The following is an 18,811-nucleotide window of genomic DNA, read 5'->3' as shown; positions in this document are numbered from 1 at the left end:
TTTCAGAATCACTAATCCCATCTTATCCCAGGAGCAGGTGGCAGGAGTTAGGATTTCTTAATCTGTGTATCTTGTGTAGACTTTGGAATTGCCATGACTAAATCGTTCCCTTTCTGTTTGGTTTTGAATTAACAAATTACCAAAATGCCCAATTACTGCATTATTGATTGATTTGTATGATAGAATTATAAAATCAAGACTGTTGTGTCCACAGTCTTAATTCCTGAATCTGATCAATCATCAATCAAAAAATCTGAAAATTCTGTTTCTCTTAGTTACGGGAAAGATTGTCAGTAATTCAATATAAGTATACATGTAGCTTTTATCAGAGATTATTTTACCTAAATAAGACCATAGTGATCATTTAATAAAATTAATAATCTTTATCACTACCTTTGTTCATTATAGTCATAACTGCTGAGCATTTACTATATGGCAGTCATCCCAGTAGATACTTAGCTTTTATTTCATGTTTTATTTCCATAAAAAATATATCCATGTCATATAGCATGGTTTATCCTCAGAAAGATGTACCAAGCAGCTTAAGATCTCAAAGCTTACAAATTACAATAATATTTAAACAAATTGGTCTGTGCAACTTGATTACACCACTGTCTCTTATTTCATAGAAAGGAGGAACAGGCCAAAGAAGTTATATGACTTTTTCCAAGGTCGATTCTAGGATTAGAACCTTCTCTGTAGTTCATAGCTCATTGTTCTTTCAACTATGTGATCTTACTTTAGTTACACGTTTTTGACATATGCAAAAATACATTGTTTATCAATTGTCAAACAAGAATATTTTAACTTTAGGTTATTTTGCATTTAAGTATTTTTCTTTGCTTTCCTAAGGACCTACAGTTTGAAATCCAAGTATTCACATGACATCTGTTAAATGATTTTAGTGGGTTTGACTATTTTTCAAAGAGTGGGGATGAAAGTGCTCTCTGTAAAATTGACCAGCATCCTGTGTATTTCCCAAAAGTGGTGTCGAACAATTTTATTTGTTGTTCTCTGTTCCTTTGATTGAGAATGAGGAAACAAGAACTAACACCAGTAAATAATGTTCCAGAAAGTTTTATGCAATCCTCTTTTTTAAAAAAACAATGAAATTGTTTTTAAAGAACTTGTTTCTCTGATGTGGCTAGTATTTTTCAATCTCGCCTACAGTATTATAAAGAAATATGATGCTTTCTTCTTTAATATATTTCTGGGTTATAAGAATTTACACAATAATAATTACACACACTTCTACAATTACTGGGTTATAAGAATTTACACACTAATAATTACACACACTTCTACAATTACTAGTTAGTTTAGTGAGATTTAATGAACATGAGCATTGTTAAAAATAATGTCAATGCATGGCTACTTAGGAGATTTAGTGGAAAAACCAGTTAATTCAATATAAAAAACAGATGCCACAAATATGGAATTAAAAATGTAAATTAAATTTATGATATTCACATACATAATATGCCAAAGTAAATGTTCATAATGTTTCGAAGTAAAACGCCTTCTGCATTTCATATGCTAATCTTGTACTGGATACTGGTTCATCAGAACTGGTCTCAGTTCTGATTGGTTGACCACCTGTTCTATTCTGCTGTGGCACCATACTGATTTTAAACATTTTGATTACCGCTTCAACCTTAAAGGTCATCTAGTTATCTGATGATACCATTTCATATGAGAGATGGAAAAGTGAGTCAAAAAACTTTGGAATATATTACCCAAAGCTACGCTGATTTAAAGTACAAGATTCAGGCTTATCTTCTTAACTTTTACAGCATCTTGTTTAAAGTATCCCTTTACTAAATCAATCTTCTTTGCACATATAGGTACAAGTAGGCTCCAGTTCAGCTTATTTCAAAAGTAATAGTATACTGTCTGATATATCAGGGTCCTTATTAAAAACATTCAAGCCTTGGACTCACACAGATCTGAAATAAGATCTAACTGACCCTCTTGTTAGGCTCTGTGTTACCGAATTTCTGTAAGCCTCAATTTTCTCATTTGTAAAATGAGAACATTTATCTTATTTTATAATTATATAAAATAATGTATATGGAGCACTAGTAGAGTATCTGACTCATGAAAGCCAGTCCAGAAATGTAGTTTTCCTACTTGTACCAGTCAACAAAAGGACACTGTCACTATTCAAACTAATGAGTGAGTTTCTGTGAAAACCCGATTAACAACAACAACAACAAAAAAACAAGGAAATTTATTTCAAGTTGTTGAAATTAAAATACTACTTCATTTTTCAGGAAGAAATAAGCTTAAAATTGGGATTATGAAATGCTAACAAAATAAACTGCCTCATACATTCATTTCTTGAATTTGAAATCTAAAAACTGAGTTTATTAGAGTGTTAGTTGCTCAACCTTGTTCAACTCTTTGCAGCCCAATGAACTGTAGCCCTCCAGGCTTCTCTGACCATGGGATTCTCCAGGCAAGAATACTGGAGTAGGTTGCCATTCCCTTCTCCAAGGGATCTTCCTCACACAGGAATTGAATCCAAGTCTCCTGAACTGTAGGCAGATTCTTTACCATCTGAGCCACCAGGGAAGCCCCCAAGTTTATTATAATTATTAGTTAAATGGGGATCTTCAACTTGAAAATCCATGAAGTTTCATGAAACTTTTCATTTCCTACAATTAACTGGTTAATTCATAGTTGTGTATAATCACAATTTTTGTAATGGAAGTCTTTGTAAAGATATTTAGACTCATAAATAGTCATCTTTATTAATTGAATTACAGATAAGACTGATTAATGATGTGCTGTTTTTGTTTTTTTTTTTCCTGGACTTCCCTGGTGGCTCAGCACCTGTCTACAATGCGGGAAACCTGGGATTGAGCCCTGGGTTGGGAAGATCCCCTGGAGAAGGAAATGGCAATCCACTCCAGTACTATTGCCTGGAAAATCCCATGGACAGAGGAGCCTTATAGGCTAGTCTATGGGGTCGCAAAGAGTCGGACACGACTGAGCGACTTCACTTTCATTTTTTTTTAGTAGTAAGCAGTTTAGTGCCATAAAGACCTTTGCCAGTTTACTTAAATGTGTCAGCATAGTACATATAAATGTATGATTGATCTATTCCTTATATTTCAGGTGTCCTTTCAAGCCACCTTTATCAGTAGAAGTAGTGGGTGGGTCTTATGATTTCACCAGTGGCTCAAGTGGTAAAGAATCTACCTGTAATGCAGGAGGTAGAGGAAATCAGAGTTCAATCACTGGGTTGGGAAGATACCTTGGAGGAGGAAATGGCAACCCATTCCAGTTTTCTTGTCTGGAAAATCCCACGGACAGAGGAGCCTGGTGGGCTACAGTCCATAGAATCGCAAAGAGTCAGACAGGACTTAGTGACTGATCAAACATGCACATGGCATACTAGACTCCCTACATTAGATATACTTCATCAGAATTATATATTTACCAGGTTTCAAATGACTTGCCTTGCCTTGTAACATTGCTGGATTCGTATAAGGATGTACCGTGCTACCATAATACAGATGTTAATTTCTAAAAATTTAAAAGATTGCTTGTGCATTGTATAATAAATGCATGCTTGTGGCAGAATGGCATGTCTGTAAGATTCACAAGTTTCCTAACAACAGGCAGTAATTTTGATGTTTCAGTACTTTGAATGATTTCTACTCAACAGAGCAAAAAAATGCAAAGACCAGAATAGAAGGGTTGGCATAACATAAAGACTTACTTTGTTCCTTGTGATCCCAGTACTTCTCATCACATGGAAAACTTAAGTTGAATTATTTGGTAACATCAAGTACTGTTCCAAGTCTTTGGAAGACAGATATGTTACAGTGGACAAATGGTCAGAGAAGATAGAATAAAGAATGGAAATGATCTGGATTTTTTAAATTAGGAGATTATTTCACACAGGGTATAGCTGTGCAATTAATAACAAGGAATTATGAACATAATTCTGCTATGTAAGTTCTTGAGCTATTCATTTTATCTGACTGGAACTATGTAAGAGCAAAGAGAGATAAAATAATGACCCCCCAAATGACACAGTCAAAAGGATCTTTCAAAGCACCACAGAACCTCAGTGCTGTTCCAGTCTGTGTCACTCGAATCCTAATATCTTCTTCCATAACCACAAGGCAGGCAGGAAACATAGAAGGTCTGAAATGAGCAGTGTGAATACCCCTTCTGATTGTAAGAAGCAGCACCCAGAAAGAGAAGACCGCTACTGGAAGTATATATGATTCTATTTGTGAAACCAGCCTTCACCATGAGCTTTAAAAATATTCGTATCCTGTGATTCACTAATGGGAAAACTTCTATGCATGTTTTAGGGCAAATGATAAAACCAAATGCTAGGAAAAAAGTCACCAAAAAAAGTCCAGAGCAGTAATTTTTATAATAGCAAGATATTAGAAATAGCTTGTCACTCCAGGGATTAATAGCATAAAAGTGAAAATACCTTAGAAACTGAATAATTGAAGTTTTTTTTTTTTAATGAATTGTGGTACATTTATAATATGTAGTAATGGGACCACTTAAAATGGCTAGGAAGTCATTTTAGGAAAGATGGTGGGAATGTCATCAACAGTGAGATTCTTTGGATGTTTTCTTTTTATGATTCATGCACTAAATATTATTTTTCTTTAAAGTGAAGAGAGATGAGATTGATCAACAGGAAGAAATGAATCAGGGAGCAGACTTCTGGCTGGAATGTTCCTGGGGCTGTGCTCCGCTTTGCCTAGAAGTCCCCTTTCCTCCCCCTTTACTGGTCCATCTCCTACTCATCCTTCAACATCCAAATCAAATATTTCCTCTATTCTGTCCCCGAATGCAACCCATTCCTTATTTTTCAGCATATTCTATAACTTTGTGCTTTTACATATGTGTTCCAAAAACTCTTATTTCTTGTAGTACAAGCTAACAAGATATATATATATATTTTTGCATACATCTTAGTATACCAAAATGTCTATTATGAAAAACTTTTGGATTCAGAGATGCTGCATGAATAGATGCGTGAAAGAATTGATAACTTTATAAAATGAATACAATGGATTAGGTAATTTCTAAGGAAGCTTCCAGGTTTATGAGTCTTTCCCCAAATGTGCATAAAGAGTAAAGATTTCAGTTGTAATACAATTTGCTCAGCAGTGTATATTGAGAAAATCAGTAGTGTAAAAGTTGAAATGCTTTCATTTTAATTCTGTATTTTATATATATATATTGCATGGGTACATATACTATATTTATTTACTCATATGTTGATATATTAAGGGATATGTGGTGATTCTCTGTATCTCTTAGAGAAAATTACTCTAGAGAGACACAGTAATTTAGTTTCTTATATTTTATATCATCCAAAAAATCACTAGTTTCCCATTTTACAAGACTTTCTCAGGATGAATCATTTCAAACTCATTGAAAATACTTTTTAGTAATAAACTAAGCGTATCAATTTGGTGGTTTTGTAGAATACAGCCATAATGTTTCTGATTTAGAAAGCAGAAATGCGACTTTTTTTTTAAATTAGTGCGTTGTATTATTCATAACAAGTAAAAATGACATTTTAAGTTAATGTAAAGAGAAAAGGCACTTGAGAATGAGCTTGCCAATGGCATTTAGTACTGGAAATGAGAACTGAGTCAGCTTACTTCCTTCCCTAGAAGTGCTGCCGCTGTTGTGACACTGTGTTTCATTTTGTAACCCATGTGCTACTTAGGCCAGACATGCATTTTCTGGATGCCATCTGTTGGTTTCCAATGGTTTACTACATGGTGGGCTCTATTGACAAGTAGGTGACAAAATCTTTGGCACCCTCACCAGTGTGGTGTCCTGTGCTTGTTATGTGCTGTGCCCCGGTGTTGCATGTTGAGTGTAACCTGCCACTTCAGTGTTGTGAATATGATGTATATTGCATGTAGAGCTTATGGTCTCGTGTTACACATCTTGCATTCAAACTTCCTAAGCAGTAATCTGTTGTTGAATTAAACAGATCTTGTTGCATGTCAGTCTTGTTCCATTTCTAAACCACTTCGGTTTTGTGTCTTCCACAGCAGTAAGATTTTTAACTGCTAATATTGTGCTAGAGAGAACCTAGAACTTCAACACTGTGCTGCATTGGTATCATTACCATTACTTTTGGAAAACTTTAAAATAATTTGGAATGCTCATTTTTAAGTCAAATTTTTTAATTGGAGCATTTCCTTAGTTTATTCTTAGAACATATTAGAGTCTGTAATTTCTAATAATTTGTTAATTAAAAGTCAAATGTGTGTGATGCTTCAGCTTTAAAATACAAATTCCTTTATATGCATGAACATGACATTGTAACAAATACTAAAATTAAAAGATCATAAAACTAATATGCTTATAAAATGTGTTAATTTTCCATTTTAAAAAAAATCAGCCAGAGCATTACAAATAATATGCTGAAAGTTATCCACTGAGAACTCCTGTGTTTACATTTCGTCTTATAGATGTTAAAAAAACAAAGCTTTGTAACTTTGAGAGTGTTTATTGACTGTGGATACATTAATGGCCAAACAGATTAACACACATTTAGTCTCCATTCTACATGAATATGCCTGGGTTTCCTTGGTAGCTCAGTGGTAAAGAATCCAACTGCCAGGTTAGATCCCTGCGTCAAGAAGACCCTCTGGAATAGGAAATGGCAACCCACTCCAGTACTCTTGCCAGGAGAATCCCATGGACAGAGGAGCCTGGCAGACTACTTTCCATGAAGTCACAAAAGAGTTGGAAACAACTTAGCAACTAAACAACTACATTAATATAATTTACATTACTGTTGTCATAATACTAACCAACTAATTAAAATATAGAGGTACTAAAACTACTATTTGAATCCACGAAAGTGAAATCAACCCATATTTTATCATTAGTAATGTTTCTTTGATGTGATATTAATAGTATTCTATTAAAATTCATTAGGACATTATATTTAAAAGATACAAAATAAACCTCTCATGCATCTTTTCTTATGTAAACTATAAAATGAATTCTCCCTTTATAAAAGTATTAATGGGGAGGAAAGGAAGAATGGAAAGGATCAAATTCCTAGGATTAGAGGTGAAAAAGGATTGACTACAAGTCACCAATTATTGAAACTGGGTAATTGGTACAGGAGATTCACTATAGTATTCTCTTCTGCTAATGTTTGAAATTTTCCTTAAACATAAATGATGAGCAAACAAAATCTATGAATGAATTAAAACGCTCTCACAAACATTCCTTTATATTTATACCTTCACATTCTGGTTCTCCTCAAAAAGAAAGTTTTAGAGAAGGGGAGAAAGAGAAGCATTGCCAATTAGAGTATCTGTAACTTTTTCAACCATATTGACTTTTTTCTTGTGCTGCCATCTGGTGGCCAAACTGTGTAAAGCATTCATGCTTAATTAAAAACAGTCTTTGTAGATAAGATGGTGGGAAGAAATTGTGATACACACAGAATTATAAAAAGAAACTGGTAGTCTACCAAAAAGATAAAGAATAAAATACAATTCTAAATGAATACAAATAAGCTAAAGTTAAAACATGAAGAATAGTTTTTATGTGATTCAGAAATGCCACTCTAAATTTGTATAGATCCTATAAATTTCTTTAGATTTAAATTCATATTCAATGATAATTACTAAAATCATTTGCCAATGTTATGTGTAAATTGCAACAGCCAGTATTTTCAGTATGGCATTAACTGATATGTACAGGTTTGGCTAGCAAGTAACTGTTTAGTACAAATATTCTCATAGTGACTTTTTTTGTCAAGTCTCAACTTCCTTGATTTATTGACGATGAAATATTCATTTTTATTACAACTTCTGGGTATCATTTTTTGATCAAGGTTACCTTCTATTAATTAACTTTTCCTTTTCCTATATAGACAATTTGTTTAATGGGGGAAATAAAGATCATAAGAGCTGAAATATGAAAAAGTGAATTAACACTATAATAATAGTGCGTGAAGTCATAAGATTTGGCATCTTATTTATGGTCCCCAAGGGATCATATTTGCTTTCCAACTTCTTCTTTCCTTTAAAAAGTATTTTAATAGATGTAAGAATAATTATAAATTTCCTAGATAAAAAGAATACCCTAGCAAAGCATTCCTGGAAATTTAAACTTGGTCATCATATTAATTAGATGTTATGGACCTGGCCCCTCTCACCATAGGAAATTTATTTGGGATAACATTCTGTTTCCACAGTTTTAGCCATAAAATCCCTGCTATAGAACACTGTGCCTGATTCAAGCAAACTATTTTTTTCTGGACTATTCCTGGGGATCTTGGACTCAAAGCTTTGGTAATACTCTCTCGCCATTTAACAGAGTAAGAAATCTTGCCTCTTGCCTTCCTGTAACAGGAAAATAATCCCCTCTAATGTGAGAGAGCTAATTCAAGGGATCATGCAGTTTGAGACAATCTTTAGGAGAATTAACTGTTCCTTTTAAGAATCTAAAAGGAGCTACTGCTCTTTGAGTTTTACACTTTTTACATTAGAAAATGGAGAAATCAGTTAGCCCAATTTTTCTTATTTGTCTTCAGTCAACTCTGAACCTAGAATACCCTTGCATTCACTCAAATATAATCTCCCTTCTCCAATTCAGTCCTATTTTTGAAATTTGTGTGAAGCAGAGGCAATGAAAAATGGTTTTCTTGATTCAGCTTTTGCTATAACATTGTTTTTAAATTCAATGCTAGGTAAATTTTTTATCACTGATAGGGGAGATGACTGACTCTATCTATGGTAACTCATAGGAACTTGTGTCTTAGTTTAGCAATTGTTTCCTGCAACCAACAAATTTAATTCATTTAATCACTTGCTCAAAAAGTGTCTAAAAGGTAGGCTTGAAAGCAAATGATATTTATATGTTTTACATGTTTTTGGCTGTGTAGAACCAATCTATAAAACATAGCTTCACACAGATAAATAGACATTTAAAAATAAATATCTCTAATAAATATATTTCCTTGTTAGGCTTGATCATCTAAATTAATATATGTTCATTTTTATTCTTACCAGAAGTGCTTCAGAGATAAACAAAAATGCAAATGCCATTTTTGAAATAATATGCTAACTGTAAAAACAAAGGTCTAATATGCTCTCATTCTGTTTGATTGCAAAATTGGTGTTTTCAGGCTTTATTTATAAAATTCATAAATATTATTAAAGAAAGATCCTTAATGCATATGCTTTGAAATTATTGAGATCTAATGAAGCATATAGAACCCCCAAAGGCAATTTATTTCGTATCTCTGGAGAATATTGTATTAATTCCCATAACATCTATCAGTGTCCACTCTGTGCAAGCCACCTATAACAGTAACCTCTATGCATAAGCGTGGGGAGCGGGTAGATGAGTTTCAGCATCATCCTAACACTGAGATTTACTGAAAGTTCACTTTTCTCTGTTGATTTTTATCAAAGCCTAGATGATTTACTCAGGTGTGGAGTGACTTTTGCTGCCAACATGGTGGTCGTGGACAAAGAAAGCACCATGAGCGCCGAGGAAGACTACATGGCGGACGCCAAAACCATCGTCAACGTGCAGACCCTGTTCAGGTAAACGTCTGGACAGCCCGCCCCTTCCGCAGACTTACTGCTAACCACCTGTGAAACGCCCGACTCTGTCTCTAAGGAATGCAGGTGGGATGCAAACTGAAGCTATGTTTATCCATTCGATCATAAAACAGATAGGATTTAGGACCTAATGTGTGACTGGTCCTATGTGAAACGTAATTTTTAACACAAGGTCAGCAATTCTTTTAAAAATAAAAAGAATAGTACATCTGTTTTCTTATATAGTTCAACTAACAGATTCTAAAAATTGTGTTCAGTAGCAGTCATGATTTTTTTTTCATGTTGTGCATGTTCTGATTTTGCTTTTATGCCTAGCAGTGGCCAAAGGTATGCATTTGCATACTGAGTAACCAGGAATAAAAGATTTCAAGGCTCATTCACCCATGTCAGGAGCTAAGTCATAAGCTTATCCTCGCTGTTTTCCTGCCTTTTGTTAATTCAGCCCACCCAGATAGGAATTCCTGTTATGGAAATCTTTGGGTAAGAATGAGCAATAGTGCCCAGATGAAAGTTCACACTGTGAGCAAAATCAAAAGCTCTAGTAGGGACTTTCTTGGCAGTCTAGTGGTTAAGGCTTCACCTTCCAATGCAGGGGTTGTGGGTTCAATCTCTGTATTATAGCAAATTCAATAAAGACTTTTTAAATGATTCATAAAAAAAAAGAAAAAAAAAAACAGTCAATTTACCTCTAAAAAGAGTCACCAGTAAATTGAGACATCTGCATCACTTGGAATGATTCTTTTTAAAATCATTTAACATTTAAATATCTAAAAGATCATTATTTCAGTTTTATGAGCTTTGCAGAAGTCTAAAGGAAGTATCTGAGCTACCAAATTAAGAAAATAAATAAAACAATCTGAACTTGATTTTTTTCTCTCCTCCCTTCATACCTTCATATTATAGCAGAACATCTATTGAGGGTAGTTATCTGTTTACAGTTTGAGGTCAGAATTCAGGAGAGTGGAGATTTGTGTCTCACTTAAGTTGGCTATTTATTACATGATCTTAGGTAAATTACTTTCCTTCTCTAAATCTTGAAGTCTTAACCATAAGGTTGTTGGAGTTATAACAACATATACCTGCCTGGTCATTTTCAGGTTCCCAATAAATGTTGTGCTCACCTGTGTCCAACTCTTTGTGACTGCTTGGACTGTAGCCCACTGGGCTCCTCTGTCCTTGGAATTTTCCAGGCAAGAATACTGGAGTGGGTTGTCCTTTCCTTTTCCAGGGATTTCTCGATCCAGGGATCAAAACTGTATTTCTTGCATCTCCTGCATTGGCAGGCAGATTCTTTACCACTGTACCATCTGGGAAGCCCCAGTCAACGTTATGCATGCTACGCTAAGTCGTTTCACTCATGTCTGACTCTTTGTAACCTTTTGGACTGTAGCCTTCCAGGCTCCTCTGTCCATAGGGATTCTCCAGGCAAGAATACTGGAGTGGGTTGCCATGCCCTCCTCCAGTGGATTTTCCCCCAATGAATATTAGCTACTGTAATTATTAACCATATGATTATCACCCCCCTGGGGCAGAGTGGAAAAGCTGTGGACCTTGGAACAATATAACAACAAACTAAGTTCCTGGAGAAAATTACTAAATGTGACTTTGAGTGTATTTCTTAACCTCACTGAAATTCAGTTTCCCTCATCTATAAAATGCATGTGGAGAATAATTCAGTCTTCTTGCAGTATCAGTGTGAAGACAGGAAATCAGGTATATAAAGATACAGAGTACATCATGAGAAATGCTGGGCTGGAAGAAGCACAAGCTGGAATCAAGATTGCCAGGAGAAATATCAATAACCTCAGATATGTAGATGACACCACCCTTATGGCAGAAAGGGAAGAGGAACTAAAAAGCCTCTTGATGAAAGTGAAAGAGGAGAGTGAAAAAATTGGCTTAAAGCTCAACATTCAGAAAACTAAGATCATGGCATCTGGTCCCATCGCTTCACGGGAAATAGATGGGGAAACAGTGGAAACAGTGTCAGACTTTATTTTGGGGGGCTCCAAAATCACTGCAGATGGTGATTGCAGCCATGAAATTAAAAGATGCTTACTCCTTGCAAGGAAAGTAATGACCAACCTCGATAGCATATTAAAAAGCAGAGACATTACTTTGCCAACAAAGGTCCAGGTCTAGCCAAGGCTATGGTTTTTCCAGTTGTCATGTATGGATGTGACAGTTGGACTGTGAAGAAAGCTGAGCACTGAAGAATTGATGCTTTTGAACTGTGGTGTTGGAGAAGACTCTTAAAAGTCCCTTGGACTGCAAGGAGATCCAACCAGTCCATTCTGAAGGAGATCAGTCCTGGGTGTTCTTTGGAAGGACTGATGCTAAAGCTGAAACTCCAGTACTTTGGCCACCTCATGCGAAGAGTTGACTCATTGGAAAAGACTCTGATGCTGGGAGGGATTGGGGGCAGGAGGAGAAGGGGATAACAGAGGATGAGATGGCTGGATGATATCACCGACTCGATGGACATGAGTTTGAGTGAACTCTGGGAGTTGGTGATGGACAGGGAGGCCTGGCGTGCTGCAATTCATGGGGTTGCAAAGAGTCGGACACGACTGAGCAACTGAACTGAACTGAACTGAAAGAATCTCTCCAGCACCTGCAAAATCTACTATGAACTTGCCTAGAACTTACTCCTGTTCAGAAGGAGTAACACATTATCTGAAGTCACTGTAATGGGTTGGATCATTTAGAATATAGCTCACTAGTCATTGAGCTATGTAAGTAGTACATTTAAAAGTAGCATAACACATGGTTAAAATATGACATATTATATATAAGCACTTTTTTTCTCTCTAGAGAATGAAAAAGGAAATACAAGGTAGAAAATTAATACAGAAGGATGAGATTTATAGTCAATGAATAAAGTCAACTCATAGTGTTTTATTCCATGCTTGGCAAAAGCTAATTATAGTTTTAGCAGCAGAGGGTCCTGGGTCTTTAATTAAGCATACCATTTTAATTTTCAACTTACTGTGAGTTTATTTGTATTATAGTGAAATTTCTATTGATTTGATATATGCTCTGAATGAATTATTTTTATGTTAAGAGAATAATAAATCCCCATTTTACTGAGAGATGCAAAGTCTCGAATTAATCATTTAAAATGAACCAGAACACCTAAGGGCAGATACACATGTGCTTGCTGATGGTGGCAAGCCTGCCTGCCCTGAGTACCTGGTGGAGGAGGACCACCTCTTAAAAGGATGGATGGAGAGCAGATGTGTGCCTTTGGGCCTTTTTGCTATTAAAAGTTACTTATCTTCTGCAAGATATTTTAGAAATTATGCAATTTGTATAGTGCAAAAACACATCTAGAGTAAATAGTTTCAAACAGAAATTTGAGAAGCACTATTAGGTACCCAGACTCTGCTCTTCTCTTTCCTCTGTTCATAAAGGCATTATTATTTATCTGAGTACAAAACAGTATTTTTCAGGAAAAAAAATATTTTAGACCAATAGATATAGAAAAAAAAATTATGGTTACCAAAGGGGACAAGGGGAGGAGGGATAAATTAGGGGATTGGGATTAACATATACACACCACTATACATGGGGGGCTTCCCCAGTGGCTCAGCAGTAGTGAATCCACTTGCCAATGCAGAAGACATGGGAGACTCAGGTTCAATCCTGGGTCAGGAAGATCCCCTGGAGGAGGGAATGGCAAGCCACTCCAGTATTCTTTCCTGAAGAATTCCATGGGCAGGGTAGCCTCACGGGCTGCAGTCCATGGGGTCACAAAGAGTCAAACACAACTGAGCATGCACGCTAGGCAACTACTATATATAAAATAAACAACCTATAAGGGAGAAGAACTTGAAAAACAATAGGCATATATGTGTGTATAACTGAATCACTGTCTGGTACACCTGAAATGAATGCAACGTTGTAAACCACCTATAATTTTTACAAAATACGGTAATACTTAAATAAACGTTAAAGAAATCTAGGAGACTTTTTGATGGAGTAATTCATCAGTTAATTAGGCAGTTAATTAGGCTAGTCTTACATAATAAAAGAACCAGAATCAGTATGTCTCTATGGTATATATAATACCATTTATGTAGATAAATAACCAGAATTATAGACTCAGTGGTTACATTTTATTGGTCAGTCAGTCATCACCCTTGAGGTCATTCTTCCACACTTCTTGAAGGTTTCAGTTCCTGATTCACTGTGACTCTTGCCAGCCCTGCTTCTACCATAATTCTTGATGATTTCAAAAATCCTAGGTAGATGGTCCTTTGGATATCTGCCCTTAGTCACCCATTCTCATGTGATTGGAAAATCAATAGTTTCCACTCCATACTCCGAGTTGCATTCAACTCTCTGAGCACTACTACTTATTTTCTATGTCATTGCTTCTCACATCCCCATCTCTGAACCGTCCTTTTTCACTGGAATCTACTGTCCACTGATCCTACTGTCCTTAGTCACCTGAGGGCTCATCTTCCTTCCTTACCCCAATTCAGTTCCAAGATCAATCATGATAAACAGCCCTGTGCTGATCCTCTAAACAATCACTGATGATCTACTGCAAGCTAACACTAGTCTCAACTCTGCTCCCCTTTTCTCTCTTCCTCCTACTCCCAGTTTTCTGACCTTTCCTGTTTTCTATCCACCACTTCGCATGAAATTTCCTATAGGAAGATGACAAATTGCAGAGGGAGGATCCCAATTACTCTTATAGTAAGCATCAAGCTCCCAGAAGTCCAGTCAGTGTGTGGATTGAAGACTATTAGGATAGTATTAGCAGATATTAGGATAAAAGCCTAGGGCCCCATCTTCAAGGGAACTAGATTCTTACACACCGAGTTTGCAGGAGGGAATAATGTTAAAAATGAATTTGTTGTTGTTGTTCAGTCTCTAAGTGGTGTCTTGCTCTTTGCAACCCGTGGTCTGCAGCATGCCAGGTTCGTCTGTCCCCCACTATCTCCAGGAGTTTGCTCAGATTCATGTCCATTGAGTCGGTGATGCTATCTAACCACCTCATCCTCTGCTGTCTCTTTCTCTTCTTGCCCTCAGTCTTTCACAGGATCAGGGTCTTTTCCAATGAGTCGACTGTTTGTATCAAGTGTCCAAAGTATTGGAGCTTCAGCTTCAATATGAGTCCTTCCAATGAATATTCATGGTCTATTTCCTATAGGATTGACTGGTTTGATCTCTTGCTGTCCAAGGGACTCACAAGAGCCTCCTCCAGCACCACAATTTGAAAGTATCAATTCTTTGGCACTCAGCCTTCTTGATGGTCCAACTCTCACATCCTTAAGTGACTATGGGAAAAACCATAAAAGTTATTAAAGAAGACAATTTAGTACAATTTGATACAAACAAACATTAACACTTCACAAAGTGTGCAATCTCCATTCCCAAGAGTCCAGAGAACTGCAAAATGGGATGCTGTGCTGTGCTTAGTCCTGACTCTTTGCAACCCCATGGATTGTAGCCCACCAGGCTCCTCTGTCCATGGGATTCTTCAGGCAAGAATACTGGAGTGGGTCACTATTTCCTACTTCAGGGGATCTTCCTGACCCAGGGATTGAACCAACATCTCCTTCATCTCCTGCATTGCAGGCAAATTCTTTACCTGCTGAGCCATGGGGTGGGAGGAAAGAAGCTTTTAAAGCTTAAAGAATAAGAAACAAAGAAGAGAAACAAATAGAGAATGAATAAAGAAGTAAGTACCAAGCCCAGAGTTGGCTTGGCATTTGCGGACTGGCTGACTGGATGTAATCTATTTCTGGTTGAGTGGGACATTTACAGGGACAGGAATATGATCTAAGTTTTGGTTTGCAGATATGGCACCAGGACAGGAGCCATTCCATCTTGGACCTAGAGTTTATTTTAACAATAATATCTCTAAAATATTTCAGCCAGTCCTCTAAAATATTTCAACCATTATTCATTTCCTCAAAGAAGAGCCAGTTCTAATCAGTTTATTAGTGAGGTGCACAGTGTCGACAGAAATATAGCTAATAGAACCATCTCAACTCTAGGATATACACTCTCTGATGGGGAAAAAAAAAACCTGAGGCACCCTGGGTGGTGAAACTAAATGCTAGCTGCAACTGAAGTTTATCTTAAACCTGACTCTGAACCTATCACCCTGTTTATGCTGAAGTATTTTAACATGAGAGATAGCCTAAGAGTCATTCAGCTGATATTGATGGAGTTTGGGATTTAAATTGGAAGAGTTCCAAAGTCTAACATGAACTTCACTCGAATCTGGGTAGTCTGAATGCACCCAAACTCTTGCATCGTCCTGCCAAGCAAGGCTGTTGAAAGCACTAAGTGAGATGATTTCTGAGAAGTACATAATAGGCAGATAGTAATAGGCAGTTTCTACATATTAATAGAATGTGTCTTTTAACACAAGAATGTGTCTTTTAAGCAAACTTGAATTGCTGTTTCTAAAATACTGTGGCCACCAAAATGTGTAAGCAGACATCATGGTGAGTTTATTAATTAGAAAATTGGGGCAAGAATTTAGATGCATTATTTCCTTGGCTTATTTATTTCTAGGAGACAATCAAATCTTGTGATCTCCTTAGTATCTGGATGTTTTAGATGAATAAAATTACCGTATGCTGTTACTTTATACAGGGTGATGCTACATTTTATGTTAGCATTTCTGTGTAGCAGTTTGAGCCATGCCATTTTAACTTGATTATTTTGGCATTCCGTTTGGATGGGAGGCCTTTTGAGTTTTATATTTTTTGCTTTTAAAACTGTGAAGGAATATGTTAGAAAAATCTTCAATCTGTGCTTATATTAGAGATAAAAACAGGATAGAATTCAAGTCTGAAGTGAAAGTTAAGAGTGCTCTAGCTCACAACTTACTAATATATGACCAGTCTGGAATAAGGTTGAATTTGTTATTCAGAAGCTCAGATTGATCACTTGAGCTCATACCCGCCCAGCTTATGAGGACACTCAGCTTTACTGACCAGGGCTCTCTTCTCCCTGGTTTGTCTGAGGACCCTCCAGAGTTAGTCCCCAGAGACCAAAGGCAAACAAGAGAGTCTCCTTACTTGATTGGCAGTATTTGTGTGTGTGAGTGGGAAGCAGAAGAGGATTTTGGGGGTTTGGGGGGATTTGGGGAGAATTCCTTTCCACCTGGAGTTGTATCTGAAACATAGCTTTGTGACTGAACACTGGACAACACAGCTTAATGTATCTTCATCCAGTGTGACGGTTACCTGTTTGCTGTCTGGGCCCCAAAATACCCACCCAGGAAGTGATTTGTCTTTAGCATACAAAGTTTAGAGTGAAATACCCAGAGTGTAAACACTCAAACACTTAGGGAGAACCCCTAAGTACTGGGATGGCTGAACCAAGAGGAACCTCCACACTCAGCCATGCTTTGTGCCAGCATGCAATGTCTCTGCAGAAGCGGGTCCTTACCCGGATGCATGCCTCTCTTCTGGGGAGTTTCCTCTGTGGGCTCCTAGTTGCTCCATAGAGCAGCAAACTTCCTGTGGATGACCTCTAGCCCAGAGGTTGCCAGATCCCCTCCCCTGCTTTGCTCAGAAGAGACTATTGGAGTCCCTAGCAGCTGGCCTGCCTGCTTCCCTAAGGGCCATTTCAGAGCACAGAAGACAGTACCAGATCTTTATCATGGTGTTGTTGTTATTTAGTTGCTCGGTCATTTTCCAACTCTTTTGCAACTCTTGGACTGCAGCCTGCCAGGCTCCTCTGTCCATGAGATTTCCCAGGCAACAGTTCTGGAGTGGGTTGCCATTTCCTTCTAAAGGGATCTTCCCAACCCGGGAATTGAACCCATGTCTCCTGTGTCTCTTGCATTGACCTGAGCCACCCCAGAGAAGCCCCCTTTATCAACTCTTCCACCTGCCTAAGCACCCATCCTTAAACATCTCAGAGAAGCACTCAGGTGAGTCTCCCAGGCACAAAGATTCCTTAAAATTTTTTCAAATTGAAAAAAAAGCTGGTCCTCACTTTCAAATTTAAATTTATCTTGCTGAGGTTTTACCTAACGAAACACTCTGTACATTTGGGAAATGCTGAACGTTTTCACACTTTTATGAACAAGTGTTAGTACCTAAATTCAACTTAGGCACATCAAAATGTGCCTTGAATAAAAACAACCATTTCCAACACCAAAGACATTTTGAAGTGGCAAGTTTTGCTCCACTTTACAAAAAAAAAAATATTAAGCAAGTCGTTTAAAGATATAGCTAGAAGGATCGTTAGTGAAACGTTGTTGCTGAACGAAAAGACACTGGGATTCCTGGCCTCTGGAGGAGAAGAATTCAATCCAGGGCCAGAGACAAGGCTTGATTGCTCAGAGCTTTTGTGTAATCAAGTTTTATTAAAGTATAAGGGAGATAGAGAAAGCTTCTGACATAGGCATCAGAAGGGGGCAGAAAGAGTGCCCCCCTGCTAGTCTTCAGCTGGATGTTATATAGTCACTAGCAGTCTGTTAATGAAAGAAAGGAATGTCTTAAAACTCAGAATGGCACCAGGCCCCTCACCCATAAGATGCATTTTGGGATAATTTTGGCACCAAATGGTTCATCCTGGGCCATAAAATGATTAACTTGAATCTTGTAGAAGGACAGATTACCATACAAATAGTTTCATTTACATAGATTATGGGAACAATATCTGAGTATAACATACCGGTTTGTCAAGTAGATTCTGAGCCATGAGGCAACCGACTTGAAGACAGAGTTTGAGGTAAATGCATATTACATTAGCATATCTTAAGACAAACATTTCCATAAGAAAAATGCATTGGTTATCTCAAGGTTTGAGAATAGTTAACTTCAGGTGAAACCAGGTGTCATTATGGCAACACAGTATTTTAAGAGAAACCTCCTTTTAAATTTGTATAGAGAAGGGAAAATATCAGCTAGTTTGTTTCCTCCTGCCCTTTAAGAGAGATAAAAATGTCTGACACTTGCAAGCTATTTCCTCCGTTTGGAGACCCCTGGCTTCCTGCCTATTACCCTCTCATTAGTTTGGCAACTAAAGAAAATAGAAGAATCTATGTGATCTAGTCCAGTGGGTGAAGGAATGCCTCCCTGAGGAATTGGTACTCAGTGTTTAACTAGAAGGGCATCCCAGGAGGCACAGTGGCAAAGAATCCGCCTTCAATGCAGGAGACGCAGGTTCCATTCCTGGGTCAGAAAGATCCCCGCCGGGAGGGAATGACAACCCACTCCAGTATTCTTGTG

General features: G+C 37.2%; 1 protein-coding gene across 1 annotated transcript in view; it reads left to right on the top strand.

Annotated features, from left to right (window-relative positions):
- The window catches only part of KCNT2 (potassium sodium-activated channel subfamily T member 2), a 418,728-nt gene that overhangs the window by 333,711 nt on the left and 66,206 nt on the right, over positions 1–18,811 (top strand). The window contains exon 20 of the mRNA XM_070384415.1: positions 9,447–9,581. Within this exon, the coding sequence (XP_070240516.1) occupies positions 9,447–9,581 (135 nt within the window). The remainder of the gene's footprint in view (positions 1–9,446; positions 9,582–18,811) is intronic.

The sequence above is a fragment of the Bos mutus genome, chromosome 16 (genome assembly GCF_027580195.1).
Source record: "Bos mutus isolate GX-2022 chromosome 16, NWIPB_WYAK_1.1, whole genome shotgun sequence".
Classification (NCBI taxonomy): Eukaryota; Metazoa; Chordata; class Mammalia; order Artiodactyla; family Bovidae; genus Bos; species Bos mutus.
The sequence above is the reverse complement of the archived record's forward strand: the minus strand, read 5'-3'. Positions and strand labels throughout refer to the sequence as shown.